Here is a 15106-nt window from a genome sequence, read left to right as displayed (position 1 = left end):
AAAAAAAAAAAAAGAAAGAAAGAAAGAAAACAAGCAAGCAAGCAAACACAGGAAACCCCCGGCCTCCCAACAAAAAAATTACCCAGCCCAAAATGCCAATGGTACTAAGGTGCAGAAACCTTGGCCCAGAGCAAAGCCCTCTGATTTTTTTGTTTTTTTAAAGATTTTACTTATTATTTACTTTAGAGATAGAGAGAGAGCATAGGGTAGGGAGTACAGATGGAGAGGCAGAGAGAGAATTTCAAGCAGGCTCCATGCCCAGGGTAGAGCCTGACAGAGGGCTCGATCCTACGACCCTGAGATCACAACCTGAGCCAAAATCAAGAGTCGGTCGCTTAACCAACTGAGCCACCCAAGCGCCCCTTTTTGTTTTTTAAACAATTTTTTTTTAATTCTGCATTTAAGAGCACATCTTCTTGGAATGTTATTTACAATGAGTGGCTAGGTAAGGGGACAGAATGTAAATACAGGAAGAGATGCCTGGGCAGCACAGGCAGTTGAGTGGCTGACTCTTGGTTTCAGCTCAGGTTGTTCTCAGGGTCATGATCTCAGGGTTGTGAGATTGAGCCACACATCAGGCTCTGTGCTCTCCAAAATAAATAAATGAATCATTTTTTAAAATGTGGACACAAGAGGTGAGAAAGTTATCAAAACAGTGGCCCCTACTTCAAGTTCTAGAAGTGTTAGCCCTGATTCTCTCCTTGCAATTCCCCCATAACCACACCAACCTTAAACTCCACAAACATTCTCTTAGACACTTTATTTAGGGAAAATAATGGAGAAAGCAGAGCTGGAGGATAGAAAATCAGAGATCACTCTGTTTACAGTACTGGGTACTAGCTGCTGTCAGAGATTAGAGCAAGGGGAAGCACAATCACCAGCACTAAGAAACAGACCCGGAAAAGGTTTCAGGTGGTTACAAAATGAAATGAGAAAGGCAGAACTACTAAATCTCCTTTCCAAATACCTGACAAAACAACAGTCAGAAAGGATAAAGGATTACTCCATAACTGCAAAACCTGCTATTAACTTCAAAAGAGTACTTACTGTCAACACAGAGCAAAGATTAACCCTTTCATAGATCAACAGTTCTACTTTGGTCATCTCTCAAAATTTAGGGCAGATTACCTTGGGAAATAGTTCGATCATACATGTACTGCTGAAGGTAAGGTTTTTTTCTTTTTACCAACCCAAAGGCTATTAAAAAATAAATTACTCTTACATCCTCTGATTATTTCTCTCTTAGATTAGGACCTTAATTTTAGGAGCTAAAATTATGACTGCCCTGGGGCGCCTGGGTGGCTCAGTCGTTAAGCGTCTGCCTTTGGCTCAGGTCATGATCCCAGGGTCCTGGGATTGAGCCCCGTATCGGGATCCCTGCTCGGCGGGAAGCCTGCTTCTCCCTCTCCCACTCCCCCTGCTTGTGTTCCCTCTCTCGCTGTGTCTCTATCAAATAAATAAATAAAATCTGTAAAAAATAATAATAATAAATAAAAATAATAAAATTATGACTGCCCTGAAAATTCAAAAGGGATCCTGGTACTATCCCAGAATACAGCTGACCGTGTCCTTACTATATGTAGTTCTTACCTTCAAGCAGAAGATGAAGAAGTCACCTGCCAAACCGCACTCTTGGCAGTGGGCTAACAAGTCCCCAAGATGCTCTACCTGGCACTGCTCTGAGGACACCTTCTGGTACAGGGCTTCATCTTCATCTTCATCACTGCAACACGAGGTAAGATTTACCTTGGCAGTGTCACCCAGAGATTTTTTTTTTTTTTTGAAACTCCATAATAATCTTCTAAAGTAACAGGGTATTTTCATACAGTAAATCATTAGAAAGATCTCAAAATTTGTTTAAGTTATTTTCCTGTTTCTCATGCTGAAAAAGTATTTATTCTCAGAAGGTAGGGTATCATGTATAACATAGTTATTTGCTCAGTGGGGAAAAGACTCATGAAGGAAGTGGCTTTGCAGATGCATGTTGAGGAATTACTATTATTTCAATAAATTGAAAAAGCAGGAGAAATTAAAGTATAGGTTGTATGCAGATACTCTAGTTCCCGAGGAAGAATAGAGAAAAAGAAGTCTGCAAAGGAAGGTCAGATCACAGAGGGCCTTCAAGGCCATTCAAAGAAAGCTAGACTTTTTCTCGAAGAGCCATTGAAGGGTTATGGGCAGTGGGAAGAGACACTATCCTTACAGGAGAACATGCAGTCAATCTCAACTAATAACTAACCAGCAGAAATACGGAAATGTGTAAAGACTCAGAAAACTGAGTAGGCCAAATTTCCAAGTAATAAAATATGGCCAAGTTACTAAAAGCAATGCTATGATTTCTGCAAAAAGTTTTAAGAAACTTCTCATGAGGTACTAAGGGTTTTAGTTTTATTGCAGATTAAATGAAAAAACAAAGATACAATATTACTATACTATTTCATGTAAACAAACACAGAAGCACAAAGATGTACTAGAAGACAAAACACTAAAAAAAATGCGGACAGTGACTAGGATCGTAGTTGCTTTTTGTTTTCCTCTTTATGCTTTTTTGTGTTATACAAAGAAGGTATGTACTCTTGTGATTAAAGAAGGAATAAAGTGTTTTCAGACTAAACTGAGAAAAAAATGACAGATGTTGCTTTATATCATTGAAAAGTACAATTATGAAATAAAGTTAATTCGGCCATCCCATTGGGCAGTAAGTCCCAATCTGCCAGTTCACTAGTAACATGGCCTTTATACTCCTCTAGTAAAATAAATAACCCATAAACTAAGCTTATGATCATTTCTTATATTATCCCAGAATCTCCCAGCGTCCTTCAGATCAGTCATGTATCTACAACACATTTTACGTTAGGAAAAAAACTGAAATGGCCAAGAGTCACTTCTCAGCTTCTCTGAACCATCCTTTCAAAATGAAGTATTATGTTCAAATACTTTTTTAAAAGGACATGACAATAATTACCTTACGAAGCTCTATTTCATTCATTCTTAAAATTTCAATGATAAAAGAGTCAGTTCCAAATACTAGTTTATTTAGTTCCAGAAAAATAAAAATTCTGGATCCAAAGATCATGAAATCTAAGCTGCTCTTTTAGTGTTTCTTTAAACAAACTTTTTATTGATTACTGGGGCTCCTGGGCAGAATGACAGGGTAAATGGTAAGCGGTGAGACTGACCTGCCTTTAGGGGACTGGCAACAGGAGCAAGATCTTTAGAACAAGAGATAAAATCACACACACACACACACACACACACTTCTTCGATATAGTGAATGTCAACTTTTTGGAGATATAGAGTGTCTTAAGTATCCAGTGAAAACTATGGACCCTATTTTCAGAAAAAAAATTTCTTGTATACAATTTCAAAGGGACTGTGGATGCCTAGAAGTCCATGTAGAAACCTGGGGTTAAGGGTCCATTGCTTCTGGCAGTAGATGGAGATTCATTCAGTAACTGCCTACTCAGTTTTCTCCTACCATGAAGAGAAACTATAGTTTCAATAAGAACTGTCGATTCTGACATATATGCACTAAGATATACACTAGAGACTTGTCATGATGGCAATTAGCTTTAACTACTGATAAGTTAAAGACTATAAAATTCTCTATACAGTCACTAAAGTGGTCCCAGATTAAACTGTTCCAAAGTGCTTTTATAAAATAAACATGTCAAGAAATTTTAAACTCTTTCAGTTCAGGGGCATAGTTACAACCACAAAACCTACTAGTGCTCAACAACTCTCAAGAAATTGGTAGCTTGTATTTGTACTGATAATTCTGCTTGCAATCAATGTGTGTTTTCCATTTTTCTCAAGTCCATCATATTGAAAGAGTGTCTTATAACTTTACTAAGTTAACCATGAATAAAAAATAAAATTTACACCTTAACAAACAGCCACACTTTGAATGTGACATAAAAATCTGAACCGTTGGGGCGCATGGGTGGCTCAGTCGTTGGGTGTCTGCCTTTGGCTCAGATCATGATCCCGGGGTCCTGGGATAGAGCCCCACATCGGGCTCCCTGCTCCACGGGAAGCCTGCTTCTCCCTCTCCCACTCCCCCTGCTTGTGTTCCCTCTCTCGCTGTGTCTGTCAAATAAATAAATAAAATCTAAAAAAAAAAAAAATCTGAGCCGTCAGTTAAGAACTGTATGGGACTCTGGTCAACAGGAACTTACATTCTAAGGTAATAATATCTACACATATCACCCATAAAAAGGAAATAATTTAAAGTATACTTGTAAGATGTTAGAGAAATAAATGATCCATTCCACTAATATTCTAATTGCTCTCCAGGAGAAAGAAACCCCCATCGCAAAATTAACATAAAAGATAGCAATTAGACAATTTCCCTGAGGAATAAGTCTGACTCTGAACACACATACACCATTTAGAGAGTCAGAAAGAGAAATGGATCGTTATGGTGCTGAGGGTAAACATGTGACTGCCCTTTACTCTGATTCTCTGGCAAAGACTTTGTGAAGTAAGTGGGCCTGTGATGCAGAGCTGTGAGGCTCCAGCAAATTGCACCTATTAGCTAGCATCTGGGAAAAAAACCTGCAAGATTATTTAAGGCACTCACATTTCATTTAGAGATTATAAATAGCAGCACCTCAACTGCTTCAAGTTCCAGGTCCCGTTCTATCAGCGCCCCTTAGTGGACAATTCAGGGAAGGGCCTTTTGGGTGCAATTGTGTCCAAAGAGAGAGGGTAAAGAATGGGTGGACTCACCAAATGGCCTCTTTGATGGTAACCATGATGCCACCTCGAGTGGCAGCTCTAAACTGACACAGAGAATGAAGAGAGGACACAGATTTGTCCAATCCTGCAAATCCTTTCAGGCTGGCAATTGCCTTCTTCCTCTCTAGCTTCCCCAGAATCCATAATAAGATCTCTTGGCAAAGTGACCTGGCAGAAAAAGCAGTTATAAATGAGCTTGTCATCTTACTCTACACATCTAACAAGCTAACATAAAAAAAGAAAGGAAGACTGTCAGGTTCCACAGCATTCTAAATGCTGGCACGACCACCTAGTACTACTAAAGTGTAGGACTGGAAACTATGCTTCCTGTGAATTTCAGGATATATCTAATATCCTGAAATTCAATGAGTAACTGACTAATCTTTGGCCCTAGAAGCAACCATGATAAGACACAGGAGCCCCACATGGTTTTTTAAAAAAAATAATTCCAAGTGTAGCATTGCCTTTGGATCAGGCACTGTGAAAGAAAAGTTTACACTGATAAAACCATCTACCAATGGGACCAAGAGCTGGTGACCAAGAAACAGCATACCAACAAATTCTGGCTGATTCCTCTGCCCCTTTTATCTCTGCCAGTCAGTGAGGATTGGGATGGAATAAACGTTTGCTTCCTCCTTCCCAGTCTCTGATGAGGACATGACAGTGCTGTGAATATTTGGTTTTCAAAACTATAAGTTATTATATGGACAGTTCTTTGAAGCCAAATTCACATATTTATTGTCCCCATCTTCCTCTCTGTTCTCTCTTGTCACTGCTCCTATGTGCTGGCCAAAAGTTAGAGTCCAAAGTAGTATGTAAGTTTTCCTTCACCGCTTAACAACGATGATGGAAGCGGTCTATTGAGTTTACGATTTTCCAGGGACAGTGCTAAACACTTTATAATCTGTCTTCATAATACCCTATGAAGAAGGTATTATTACTGTATATCTGATCACATGTGGGGGATTTCCAAACACTAAAAATCAGAACTCTCTAGCACTTTAAAAAGGATATAAACCCTTATAAGGAGGAAGAAACAACATAAATATCTGTGAAAACAGAGCTGACACAAAATGAAGCCTACTTAAATTCCAATACAAAAGATTATTTTCTGGATGATTAAGAAATCCCTTCATTCCAAACAACACTGAGCAGCACTCACACCAAATCCAAGTCTAAATGACAGAGTGCCACATTCAGATCCAAATTTCCCCAACTTGATTTCTCATTCCCCACAAGGTTGTTATGATCCATTCTCCATTTCCTCCTTCCTAGACATGTAATTCCAGTACTCCTCACTGATCAAACAGTGACATGTTTACACATGTAAACAGGGATTTTGTCTCTGACGTCTAGGACAGAGGCTGAGGAAAGCCATTCTAAAATTACATCCAATCCCCTGCAATCTGAAAAGCTCTCTTTCTTTTGCAAATGAGCAGAATAAGAGGATCCTCAAATGTTTTACTGATTTTGAAAGAAAAAAAAATTACAAAGTAGCATTAAGTTTTATATTCAAAATAAGAATAAGAAAAACATACAGTAAAGATTTCACTATAAACAAATAAGGTTTTATGGGTTTTGGGGGGGGGTTTTTTGTTTTTTTACCTTATGTGAGATACACTTTGTTTGGTAAAACAGTAGAGAGAAAAGAGCACTCCCAGGACGGGAAGCAGGGAATCCACTAAAACTGTCACAGGTTCATTCCCAACCACGTATACCTAGGGAAAAGAAAATGGTGAGAGGTACCATGAGTACAAGGCCAGAGGACTGGGAATCAAATACCATACCTACTAGCAGCATAGTGTTTTATCTTAAGCAACACTTTAGTTCTAAACCGAACAATTTTAGCTCTAAGGCTAAGAAAACCATTTGAGATTGGCAGACAGGCTGAAACACAGGGAGCCTGAGCTGGAGCAGCGCCCTTCCGTGTGTGCAGCCTGAAGAACTTCAGGGGAAAATGGGTAAATTAATCCATCTCCTGACCCCTTCCTTTCTTGCTTTTGACTACCTTTGTGTCTCTTGCTAATCTGTCTATTACTCATCTATACAATAATTCTCTAATTGCTGAAGGCCCTGCTCTTAGGAACTAACAAGCAATTAATGCCAAATAGAAAAACTTAAAACTAGATTTGAAAAATAAAAACAAAGCTTGCTCTAGATTTGTCACTCTTAAGATCTAACTGCCATATGGGCATGTCCTATTCTAATTCAATAAATGTTAAAAGAAATTACAATGTGCACCTAGCTCTGCGCTGACTTTATAGGGTTAAGCATCTAAGAATGCTGATTTTTGTTAACAGTAATTATGTTACACATTTTAGTTGTCCTTTCAAAAAGGACAGCACAAATGCATTCAACAACATTTATGTGAATACCCACTGAAATCCAAGCATTGTCCTAGGCATTGTAGTGAATATAAAAATGAGTAAGAGTTGTTCTCTCTCAATTGCTTGTGATCTACCAAGAAGAATAAAACAAGTAAACCAATTATAATAATAATAATCCAAAGCAGGTAATTTAAAGAATTAAGAAGAACAAAATTCTATTTTTTCAATGTTCTTTCTGTAAATAAGGGCTTCTTTAAGTTTCCCTTTCCTCATCCTTTAAAATAGGGCTAAGCCTGGGACACCTGGGTGGCTCAGTCAGTTAAGCGTCTGCCTTCAGCTCAGGTCATGATCATGGGGTCCTGGGATGGAGCCCCACATCGGGCTCCTTGCTCAGCGGGGAGCCTACTTCTCCCTCTGCCGGCCGCTCCCCCTGCTTGTGCTTGCTCGCTCTCTCTAAAATAAATAAAATCTTTTAAAAAAAGAATTAATCACTGAAGGTTCATCTTTCTCCATTCATCACTATCTGTGTCTACGCTATCAGATTTTAATTATTAATTAAATTGTGCTTAATTGAAGTAGAAATCAATGCTGTTTATTTATTTTTTATCAGTGCTGTTTATGGAGTACTAAAGGTCATGGAGGCAGAAGCTGGAAAGCCCTCTGTGCTTTTCCAGAGAACCCTGTCCCTTTAAATCAACCCTAATTTTTCACACTCCTTAAGCCTCCCAGCTCCTCTGTGGAGCTTGATAACCAAGGAGCCAGTTTCCTGTGCATGATCTAATCTCCATAAGCCTAGCTAAATGAGGCGCATTGTATGGCAGTGTTCACAAGAAATATGCAGGCCTAATTATGATATCACCAATTACAAGTGGTAAAAAAAAAAGAGATTCCCCCAGGTAACGTAAGGGCCTATTGTTTGGTTCTGTAGTCTGTGTTCCCAGAGGTAATCCCTGTGGAGCCATCCTTCCTTACCAGCATCTTTTGTACAAAAACCAAGAACCAAATGGAGTTAAATCTCCATTATTTACTGGCTTGACTGGGCCAAAGCACCACAAATTTTTTTTAAAGACTTTATTTATTTATTTGACACAGAGAGAGAGAGAGCTCAAGCAGGGGGGAGCGGCAGAGGGAGAAGCAGGCTCCCTGCTGAGCAAGGAGCCTGACGAGGGACTCGATCCCATGACCCCGGGATCATGACCTGAGCCAAAGGCAGATACTTAAGCAACTGAACCACCCAGGTGCCCTGGCACCTCAAACTTTAACATGAATTCAATCAAGCCCATTACTCAGGGGTATATGTTGTTATTGATAAATTCCTCCAATTTTTAAGTTCTCTTGTTATACTTATCTGAAGGAACAAGTACTGATACTGAATTTTGGAACAATTGATCAATGAATTTTTTCTGTGAGATCTCAAAGAACTTGAATGGACTCTGCTTGACACACAGAGGCTGTCGCCTCCCTTCCAAATTAATAATACATTTCTCCTTGTACTGAGCCCAAAACTATCTCCATTTTAAACTTCCTGATGGGAGGACATTTATTTTCAAAAGATTTGGACGGGCCATACAAAAGGTCTACCTTTTCCATAAGCCTATTATTTATTTGACTGTTCAACTGTTCATCTACTCTTTCACTGACTTAAACATTTAGTAAGCATCTAACCACCATTAATGACTTTTCTCCTCTAAATTCCAATAGCATTTTAGGGCTTATAATCAGCCCATAAATACACAGCTATCTTTCCCCTCTTCAACTAGCCTCTCTATTTCTCTATTTCAGCACCTATTACGATAGATGATTAAGTTGTATTACCTGAATGTTTGCTGACCAAGCAGTTGTTACAGAAGTATACAACCTAAATGAACCCACTGTTTCTATGAAGCCAACAATAACTACCATTTATTGCAATGTCTATTCAAGAATAAACCAGGTTAGGGGCGCCTGGGTGGCTCAGGTCATGATCCCAGCGACCTGGGATCGAGCCCCGCATCGGGCTCCCTGCTCCGCGGGAAGCCTGCTTCTCCCTCTCCCACTCCCCCTGCTGTGTTCCCCTCTCTCGCTGTGTCTCTCTCTGTCAAATAAATAAAATCTTAAAAAAAAAAAAAAAAAGAAACCAGGTAATTCAGCTAAACATTTAATATACAATCGCTCCTCACAAGTCCTGTAGGTTAAGAATTTTTATGCCCATTCTAAAAATGTGGAAAACAGGCTCAGAGAAACAAAGTTAGCTGAGCCAAGGTACTCTTAGAAAGTGGCATAGACAGGGTGAACCCAGATCTGCCTGACATAAAATCCATGCACAATCCATAGAGACAAGACGGAAAGTAGATGAGTGGTTGTAAGGGGATGGGAGGAAGGGGAAATGGGGACCAACTGCTTAATGGGTATGGTGTTTCCATCTGGGGTGATGAACAAGTTCTGGAACTAGACAGTGCAATAGCCATGCGAATGGACTTAATGCCAGTGAATTATATACTTGAAAAGATGGTTAAAATGGTAAATTTTATGTCATGTGTATTTCACCACAATTTTAAAAAGAACAAAGCACGTACTCCATGGCCTCCCAATACCCAGCTCCCCATGGGCATGTTTTCATTGCTTCAGTCCCTAACCCATACCAACTTTACCCCAGCCATCTTCCCTCAGAATCAGTAGGCCCCAGCTTGTCGGGCTGTTAATAACTCTAGTCCTGCTACCTCTGGAAAGTAGGGCAGAGTTTCTGAGCGGCACCACGGACAGCAGCTTCTGTACCACCTCCCTTCCTCCTACTGAGACTCTTGAGTATTATATAGCCCCCTTCTACCAAGCCTTCCAGTAGATCTTCAGGGCCATACTGTGGCCAGGCCTTTCCAAGGACAGTGACCTCCTCCCAACCTCTTGCCTAGCACCCAACCCATATACAGGTTAAAAGTTTGGTGTGCACCTCACATCCAACATTACCCTCTTATATACACTCCCAAAGTGGAATCTGGCCACTTCCCACTTCATGTGGACTCCCCAGATCATTGACTTATACCTGGAGTTTAGTGACCCATAAAGGGACACAGGAGGCTGCCCTGATTCAGCCAATGTTGCACTTCGATCTCTTGCAGACAGCACTGACAATGACCAATGTTCTAGGAAAAACAAACAAACAAACAAACAAAACCAGTCCTTCCAATGAAGTCATACTATATATGGAAGAAACTGTTGGGGCCAGTTCCTTCCAGTCTCCTCCACACCAGGCTGGTGACAGTACCGACCGAGGAAGCAGTGACAGCACCACAGTGGAGAGGGCCCTACCACCCTGCATCCACGCCCTACCATCAGGTGTTGTGGGGTTTCCTTGGACTGTGCTTATGTATAGTCTCCTAGTTGGGGTTCTTTCCTGCTCACCTAGAGGCAAAGTGGGATGGGAGTTAAAGTTCTGAAACAAAATCCCCTACTTTATGTATTATTTTGATCTGTTGACATTCCCTTTTCTCAGCAGTATAACCATTGGGTATGTTTCACATAGGGTTGTCTGTAATACTTCTACTGACCAGGTGTGGGACTTAACACAAATCAATTGACTTCTCTGAGTCTCAGTTTCCTTACCTAGAAAACAAGGAGGTTAAATTAATCAAGTGTTAAGGTCTCTTTGGTACCTAATCTATCATCCTCTGACTTGAGTGCAAATTTGCTCTCTTCTTCTGTATCGTTCTGGTACCTCAGCCATTAGGTAAAACTAGTTGAAAAACATGAACCAATCCTCCACCACCCCCAAAATTTTTAAACACTGAAACCTGACCAAGTTGTAAAAATTTCTAACCCTCCCCACATGCTTTCCCTTCTTCTAGCAGTTCTGAAGTTAGTACTTTAAAGATGAAATCCTGTTTAGTTGAAAGGTTTTCAGGTTACTTGAGGTATCTGTACAGACTAGGGATCACCAAACAAAATACCAAGACGTGGGAAAGCTGAAGCAGGGAAGGGAGAGACAGACTCTCAAGGTACCTATTCAATTCTTTGGTGTGAAAAAGCCTCTCTGAGAGTAAGTAAAATGGTGCTTTGAAGAAAAGATGAACTTCCATGTCTACCTGTGGCTTTTCCGATATAAATATGTAGGACAGGGCTGACGGGCAAAATAAGAGTATGGATTTATGAAAATCATAATGGCTCAGAACAGATCACACGAGGAAACAGACAGGTACCAATGACCCCACTGGCAGCTTGGGAATTTCCACAGTCCTTTCTGAATGCATCCTGGCTTTCTATCACAGATCCAGCCATGAGACGAGGGGTCTGCGGTTAAGCCTCACAACCCTTCGTCTGAGCTTAGAGACTACTCTTAACAAGTAATAGAGACATGTTTCTGCGTACTCTTAACAATAGATCACACACTACCTGTAACTGTTTGCTTGACTGGGAGCTCCCTGAAGGGAGCAACTGGCTTTTAATCATTTCTGTGTTTGTAAACCTAGCACAGTATCTGCCATTCCGTATGTACTTGGCAAAATTTTTCTTTGTGACTGATTAACTGAATCAAAGAACGAATGAAGTACATTAAATGCTTTTTATTTTTCTCAAAAGTTCTATTTTTGTAGGGAAATTACAATGCCCTCTGTATTTTCTCTTCTTCCTTCCTTCCTTTTTTTTTTTTTTTTCTTTTTTAAGCTGTAGCTAGAAGCTATTCAATCAATGTTAATTAACTGAAGAATCATAGAACTTAAGCCATGGAAGGGAGAGTGGACTGAACAAAAGGAGGTCTGCTTTTACTGTACTAGCTTATTCAGTACCTATCTTCAATATCTAAAGGACTGAATTTCTAGGACACCTGGGTGGCTCAGTCGTTGAGCATCTGCCTTCGGCTCAGGTCATGATCCCGGGGTCCTGGATCGAGTCCCACATCGGGCTCCTTGCTCAGTGAGGAGCCTGCTTCTCCCTCTCCCTCTGCTGCTCCCCCTGCTTGCACTCTCTCTCTCTCTGACAAATAAATAAATAAAAATCTTTAAAGGACTGAATTTCTCTAGAAATTTAAATTAAAAAGGAAAGGAAAAACCCAGAGTCAAAATGGTCAGAAGTATTAAGAATAAACATGTGTTTCTGATTCAAAGCAAAACCAAACAGAAAGCAATCCTCACATACTCCATTTCTCATTTACTAGACTTCCATTACACGGTTAAGCATGATTAAGCACATCCCTCTGAGACCACTGCAGTTGAAAGAGCACCAGGAAGTCAGGAGTCAGGAAAACAGGTATGAATTTTGTTTCTGACACCTACATGATTGCCTAAAATCACATATTAAGTGAGTGAACATGGGTAAGACAATTAAATCCCTCTAGGATTCAGTTTCCTCATTTATAATGCAAGTGTTAAGCTTCGGCTTAAATACCAGCTAAGATAATTCATGTTAAAATATTTTGTAAAATATGCAGCCCTGTGCAAATATTACATTTATTCCTAAATACCTGCTGATATGGCTGTAAATGGAACTGTCTCCTTAATTTATGGCCTTATCTTTTATAGGGATGTATATGTGTGGAAATACAAACATGAATCAAGCTGACTAAATCCTAACACTGAAATTCAGTACAGGCTGGAACTTGATTGTACCCCTGTTAAAGATTAAACTAGTCTAATGCTGTCTTCTAAAATATCACAGTGATCCTTTTGATAGTCATGTTCCAGAACTTCTAATGCACTTACTGAGTTTAATTAAGACTTGTGAGAAACAAAAGGACAAGCCAAGTTACCTAATACAGTATTTTGCACTATGCATGCTTTCAGAGCATATTGCATAAAATAATTTTTAAAAAGAGTTTCTTTGAACCAAAAGAGAACTGACAGTTTTTTGAGCCTAATTATTTGCTAAAGTATACAATGAACCTTCCACAAGTTACCTTGTTTCATCTCTACAACTCAAGTGTTAAATAAGTCACCTAAAGTCACATGGATCGTCAACCCTTGAGCCAGATTCCAACCTAAGTCTATTGGACTCAAAAGGCCAGGTGTTTTTCACTACACTATACCACAGAATCTGAATGTACCATCTAACACTTGAATCTTCCACAGCTTTGAAGGCTACTTAAAAAAAAAAAAAGGTTTATTTATTTATTTCAGGGGGGGGAGGGCGGGGGGGGGGGAGGCAGAGGGAGAGCGAGAGAATCTCAAGCCAACGCCTTGCTGAGTGTGAAGCCCAACGCGGAGCTCAACCTCACAACCCTAAGATCATGACCTGAGCCGAAATCTAGAGTCGAACGCTTAAGTGACTGAGCCACCCAGGCACCCCAAGGATACTTCTTTTGGTCCTTTGCATGTTATTCAAGGTTACAGTTCAATTAGAGTTGGAAACATCCAGAAAGAACAACTGCATTTAGGGAACAGCCGTAGTGGGAGAAGACTTTTTACTGCAAAGCCTTTTGTAGTACTTCTTAAACGTGTACCATGTACAAATATTATCTTTTCTAAACACAGAGTGAGAGAAAGAGAAGAGATGAAAGGATTGGTTCCTGGATCAGATCTGGCACTCACTAGTATGATTTGGGACAAGTCACTTCACAATCTTCTGGATTTTGTTTCCTTTACTGTAAAATGAGGGATTAGTTTGTCAAACCCAAAGAATGTACCACACCAAGAGTGAACCCTAATGTAAACTATGGACTTTGGACGATATTGGTGTGTCAGTGTAGACTCATCAACTGTAACACATGTCCCACTCTGATGTGAAATGTTAACAGTGGGAGAGGCTGTGCATATGTGGGGGCAGGAGATATATGGAAACCCTCTGCTTGATTTTTCTGTGCACATAAAACTGCTCTAAAAAACAAAGTCTATTCAAAAACCAGAAAAAGAAATTAAATTATTTCTATATTTCCTTCCAGCTCTAAGATTCTATTATTCCAATTTACTCTACAAAAACAATTAAAAATTCAAAAAGAGGAGTCAATTGGCCAGCTGAGAGAGTAACTTTAATTAGAAATTTGTTAAGATTAAATGGAGAAAAGAAGACTTGGATAATTAAAGTCAGGATTCCCTGAATCTGGAAACAGAGAGATAAAATGGAAATGAGAATGAAGAATATAAACTAATTAGGTACCTTCTAGCCTTTCCTACCCTAAAATTTCTTCTGCCTTTAGGGAGTCTCAGGAAGTAGTGTGAGGAATACTAAAAAGGAAACATCCCCCACATACTCCCAGTCCCACATGGTATCAGATTCTGGCTGGTTCTCTTAAGAGCAAGAAAATGTCCAAACTGTAAAGAATTTTACAATTCTCTTATCCTGCCCTACCCAGAACCAATCTCTATGCAGCCTAGGTCTCCCTCTACCTCTGTAGGCAAAAAGCAAACAAAAAAACCATTTATCCCTCTCATACCAGAGAGGACAAAAAAAAAATTAAGTATTCTAGGGACAGAGCCCCAGACATTCAGAGTCAGAAGGAGACAGAATAGGAAGCCACTGGACTAAAAGTTATTTGAGCTGCAAATCCCCTTCTCAGCTTCGATAATTTTACCAGATGTAAGGTACACACATAGAAATGATGAGAATTATTTATGCAGAAGTATAAGTGGCCATGTCAAATTTTCAGTTCAAATCAATGAGCATCTATGTATACACCTGTATTGTTGAGAACTTTCTACCTGGCCCACGAGAACCACACTGCTCCATTCCGTGCTGTACGGAAAGGATGCAAGCGTAAAAAGACCTCTTGGATTGCCTAGGTGGCTCCGTCGGTTAAGCATCTGCCTTCGATTCAGATCATGATCCCAGGGTCCCGGGATCAAGTCCCGCATCAGGCTCCTTGCTCAGCAGGGAGCCTGCTTCTCCCTCTCCCTCTGCAACTCCCCCTGCTTGTGCTGTTGTGCTCTCTCTCCCTCTCTGTCAAATAAAGAAATAAAACCTTTAAAAAAAAAAAAGACCTTCTCTTATAATTGCTCCTGCCACATTTTCATTCAGCAAGCTGAGGGTTTATTTCTTTAAATACCAAAATGTATTTATATTTTACCTCTTTCAGAAGAAATCTTTTCAAAATTGATTATATGCAATCCTTGCCTTCTTAAACAGAGTATACTGAACAT

At 39.8% G+C, this 15106-nt stretch overlaps 1 protein-coding gene across 1 annotated transcript in view; it reads right to left on the bottom strand.

Annotated features, from left to right (window-relative positions):
• TANGO6 (transport and golgi organization 6 homolog) overlaps positions 1–15106 on the bottom strand; it is a 193413-nt gene that overhangs the window by 137105 nt on the left and 41202 nt on the right. The window contains exons 8-10 of the mRNA XM_021705558.1: positions 6346–6458; positions 4732–4908; positions 1591–1723 (exon numbers count right to left, since the gene is read on the bottom strand). Coding sequence (XP_021561233.1) covers positions 1591–1723; positions 4732–4908; positions 6346–6458 — 423 coding nt within the window. The remainder of the gene's footprint in view (positions 1–1590; positions 1724–4731; positions 4909–6345; positions 6459–15106) is intronic.

This window comes from Neomonachus schauinslandi, chromosome 16, assembly GCF_002201575.2.
Source record: "Neomonachus schauinslandi chromosome 16, ASM220157v2, whole genome shotgun sequence".
Lineage (NCBI taxonomy): Eukaryota > Metazoa > Chordata > Mammalia > Carnivora > Phocidae > Neomonachus > Neomonachus schauinslandi.
The sequence above is the reverse complement of the archived record's forward strand: the minus strand, read 5'-3'. Positions and strand labels throughout refer to the sequence as shown.